This window comes from Daucus carota, chromosome 2, assembly GCF_001625215.2.
Source record: "Daucus carota subsp. sativus chromosome 2, DH1 v3.0, whole genome shotgun sequence".
NCBI classification, from domain to species: domain Eukaryota; kingdom Viridiplantae; phylum Streptophyta; class Magnoliopsida; order Apiales; family Apiaceae; genus Daucus; species Daucus carota.
The window spans coordinates 40,958,787-40,963,803 of NC_030382.2; the positions used below are offsets into that span (position 1 = coordinate 40,958,787).

General features: G+C 31.7%; 1 protein-coding gene across 1 annotated transcript; it reads left to right on the forward strand.

Moving 5' to 3' along the window:
* Positions 1-3,881: 3,881 nt before the first annotated feature.
* LOC108207582 (uncharacterized) lies at positions 3,882-5,017 on the forward strand. Its single transcript, XM_017378017.1, has 2 exons — positions 3,882-4,651; positions 4,783-5,017. The coding sequence occupies exons 1-2, from the start codon at positions 3,882-3,884 to the stop codon at positions 5,015-5,017; spliced, it is 1,005 nt and encodes a 334-aa protein (XP_017233506.1).

Here is a 5,017-nt window from a genome sequence, read left to right on the forward strand (position 1 = left end):
AAGTTTATATATGATAGATCATGATGGTCTTAATCTATTATCTCTTTGTTTCAGATCATCTGGCTATAAATATAGGAGTTGCTCGACCCAAAATTAATATGCCAATCCATGATGAAGAGATGTTTTACATGAAGAGAACAAGCATGTTTGGTAGCCAAGAATGACTTGCCTGCATGCCTCCTTTTAAGGATTTTGGCCATGCACAGGTAAATCCTTCATCGGAGATATAGGCAGGCATTTTTGGCTAGCTTCACTGCTTGTTCTTTCTCCTGCAAAACATCGTCTCCATAAACATTACCACTGCCTTCACTGCATATTGAGTGAGCCATTTCAACAAGGGAAGATGCCTAAAATGAAGTGAAGAGTTGGTTAAGTAGCCAAGGATGATTTGCCCAGCTCCCATTTATAAACTGATAAGGGTGACAACACGTAAATGTGTAGTGTTGTTAGCTAGTTACCAGTTTTATTTGTTTCTGCAGGGCGAATCATCCGGGGCTATCTTAATGGATTCTTCTCCATCATTCTTGGCAGTTCTCTTCTTTCATTAATGTTGCAAACAAATTAAATGACGACCAAACATCGTCCCTTTTCAGTTTTCAGCATTGTTTCGATCAAACTTCAAATCATGTCAACCAAGCTCCAAAAACTCTCCTTCAAATCCGTTTTTTACTCTTTATACAAGTGTTGCTCATCAGGAGAACTAGTCAGTAAAATTCAGTACCTCACATTGTTATTTTTGCACTATCTTTTTTCCTTCAACTACAATAGTCACATACACGGTTGAACTCTTATACCATCCTAACATTTGATTCTTTATTATAACATGAAAGACGAGTTATATATTAATTAGATTATCATCAAATTTCATCTAAACTCAAAAGTCAAAGTGTTATAGAAAATAACATATTTTGTAATTTTTGGAAAATTACATGTGTTAGGCCACAACAAGGTTTTATTATATTAAGAATATTATTAATTATTTATATTTTATTTAATTTTTAATATATATACATAATGATTAAGTGTATTATTAATTAGGTGTATTTTCTTTGATTATTAATCAAACAAGGTTATTAATAGGTTAAAGAATATTATTAACTATATATATATATATATATATATATGAATATTATGAATATTTTTAACATTTTATTTAGCAAGAATTCATACTCTTTATTAATAAGCAAAATCCTTTTCAGTAAAATGGAGAGTACCAAGTACCAAAGTCAATATTTGATTATCATCCTGTAATTTTTTAATTTAATAATAACTATTATTATACTAATGTATGAAAGTACTTTTATATTGATCAGAATTTTATAATATAACGATTATCCCACCAACAAAATTATATTGCCAACAAAATTTTTAGTATTAATTTTTAAAACTTAATAAATTTAATTTATGAAACAATTCTATAAAATTCTTTTCATTTTTTCAGATTTCAAATAAATAAGGAGTGTATAATGATATTATCAGTCATATTCATATTATTACAAAAATTCATTCTCGCCTTTACAAGATTGCGATAAAGACGAAGGAGGTGGTAATACTATATGAACAAATGCAAACTCTACCGAGAATGAAGCCACTAAAATAAAACAAATTATTCTAAACTAAATTTATATGATAACATGTATTTTAAATTTTTTTTTTGAAAAATATCAAAATTTAATACATGATCAAATGTTAATACATAAAAATTTTATATCTACGATTAATTAAATCAGTATATTAAAAATGATGATGAAATCAAATCACTATAGGAAAAGCGGCTATTTTTGACTGCTAAATGATCGAATACAATTTTTTGACCAGAAACGATCGAATACATTTATTTGGCCCGAAACGGTCAAATATATATTTTTCGACCAGATTTGGTCTAAATATATTTCGACCACAAACGGTCGAATAAATATATTCGACCGAAAACGGTCGAATAAATATATTCGACCGGAAATGGTCGAATAAATATATTCGACTGGAAATGGTCGAAAATATATATTCGACCAGAAATCGTGAAAATTTCTAAATTTTAAATTGCGGAAAATTTCCCGCCACATTGATATTTTCGACCGGATATTATTTTTTACCGAGTCCATGGGCAGGAAAATACGAGAGGTTTATATTCGCCCGGTTAAGTTCGACCAGTTTTAAATTCGATCGAAAACGGTTGAATATTGTATTTTCGACTACTCTTATTTTCGATCGTATATGGTTGAAATTAGGCGTCGGTCGAAATTTGCGATCAAAAATGGTCGCTTTTCTCGTAGTGAATAAAAAAAATATTATACTTCTAATTTATAATAAATTAAAAATATATATATACATATATAACCCCATGGCACATGATATAACTTGAAGAACCAATCTCATAAACAATTGAATTTACTTCACAGCTATATTGTTCAACCATATACAACTTTGTCTTTTTCTCTCCGCGAACAACAACAAGATTCTCATTAAAAAAACTTTCATTGTCTATCACGGAAAGTTTCAACCTGCGAGTCTTCTTAATATATAACGTGTTCAAATAAACCTTTTTATTATCAATTAAGTCAAAACATTTAAAAATTCGGTCAGTATGATGGATATATATATTTCAATTGAATTTAAAATATAGACGATAAAATTATAAATATTATAAATCACTTGTGCATGACACGGGTTATAAGCTAGCTAGTCATGTACTGATAAGCAAGTCATTTGATTTTTAACGAAAGAATGATAAAGTATGAATAAGGATATTCAATAGCTAATAAATGTCATCATTTGTTGGATTAATATCTCAAAATCATCTCACATCATTCTTGACTAAAAAAAAAGAGGTCTATCTCGTATTATGTGAGATATATTTTTAGTATAAAAATTTAGAGTAAATTTCTAGCATAAATTTACAAATTTACAAGAACTCATTAATGATCTGTTTGGGAACTTAAATTTCATTTGAAATTCTGGATTTGATCAAATAATTTGATTGTGAATTTAGATTTGGATTTTCATTTGAAATCCAGAAATTCAAGTATAAGTGTAAATCTGAGAATTTGAAATAACAATTCAAATCCTGTAACTTGAAATCCATCATTTGAAATGAAATTCATGGTTTCAAACGGCCTCTAAAAGAATTGTTAAAAAAAATATTGTACGAATACATTATACTTATAATTTTATTTTTGTTTTTAAACTAATATTCCCTCCGTCCCCCTGAGTTATATACATTGGGGAACGGGGACGCGACACGGACTTTAATGCTCCGGTAAAGTATAGTTCTATAACTTATTTTTAAGATTTTTCTTTTCTGAATAAAAGTTTGAATGTTATATTTTTATTCAGAAAAGGAAAATTTTAAAAATAAATTATAAAACCATATTTTATAAGAGCATTGAAGTGCGTATCGAGCAATGAAAAAGAAACGTATACAATTAAATAGAACAGAGGGAGTACATTTTAGACCAGAAAAGATATCAATTACATTTGAAAATAAGAAGATTTAAATATCTAAAAACAGTATTTCAGATATCAATGTATTTGTATTCAAAAACCGTAAAGATATCAGTTTTGGAAAAGATATTAAGCAGATTCTTTTGATTGTATCCCAACCTGAATTATACCAAAAAAAATTGTTTCCGAGGGAAAAAGAAATCTAAAATATTTGAATATACTTCTTCCAAAAGAGGCGTCTTTTCGGCTTGAATTCAATGACAGGTTATATAAACCCCTTGTCAGAGCCCAACCCCTACCACCAAACCCCTCATTTCTTCCTCTCATCCATCACACAATAAGCTTTTCTTTTGTTCATCTTTCTCTATTTTTCTTTTCAATTGTTAATTTTATATCACAGATATATACCACTCGTTCTGTCATCAAATCTAGCTAGATTAATGGCTACCGAATTTGATGTCCCTGATCATTACGAGCGAAATTCTTTGTATGACCCCGCTTTGCTTTGGGGCCCACTACAAATCAGTGATGAACACTTCAATCTGTTCCACTATATAGATAGGATGTTGTTCTACATACTATTTCGTCAACTTGGTCGGAATGTTGATGAATCTATGTATATCGTGGCGTTTCTGATATGGCTGGAGAAAATCCAGTACTGCGGAGACGCCGTGTACACGGTGATTTCGTGGTCACTGCCTCTGATTCATCAACTTTCCCAAGAAGTTGCAGCTTTCTTACTGTGTCTGCACAGTGAGATAGGCGATGAGTCTCTTAATCTGTTTTTGCTTGGAACTTTATGTTCGGGCCGCGACATTGACGTGGTTCATTTCCACAACAACCGGATTAAGATTCTCATGAATGTTAATAAAATTGTTGTTGAAATTTGTACAAGGGCTTTTCGAGACATAATTGCTGGTAATCCAGTGGTTGTGCAGCCGCCATTTCACGCCCATGTTGCAGGCGGCGGCTTTCCTCAACTAGGGTTTCAAGAAACTCTGGGATCTGGAAATTACCAGCCCCCAAACCCCCGACTGGCAAATATATTGGAAGATCCGAATGCCGATCTGAGTGAAATTTTCGGAGGTCTGCAGTTGGTGGATGGATGCGAGGATGAACCGGATGTTGCACCGGATGACAGGACTATATTCTTGACATTCTCCAAGGGATACTTCATTCCTGAGGTGGATATTCGAGAATTCTTTACAAGGTATTAAGTTTTTTTTTTTTTGACAAATCAAGGTACTAAGTGAATTATATATTCAAGATTGTTTAGTTGGGTAAATATTATTTGTAGATTTTTCATTTTGACATGCTTTTTTATTTTAATTTTTGTGACAGGATTTTTGGCAATTTTATTGAGGACATACATATGCAGGAGGTGCCGAGTGATCAGCAACCCCTGTATGCTCGAATGGTTTGCCGTTCATCGGCCATCATTCCTAAGATAGCTCCTCCTGGGAACAAATCTCTGTACAGCATCAACGGCAAGCATGTCTATGCCAAGAAGTATGAAAGACACAACAAGCGTGAGAAGAAACGCAGGGGGTCAACTTCTCAGGCTAAAAATACTTAG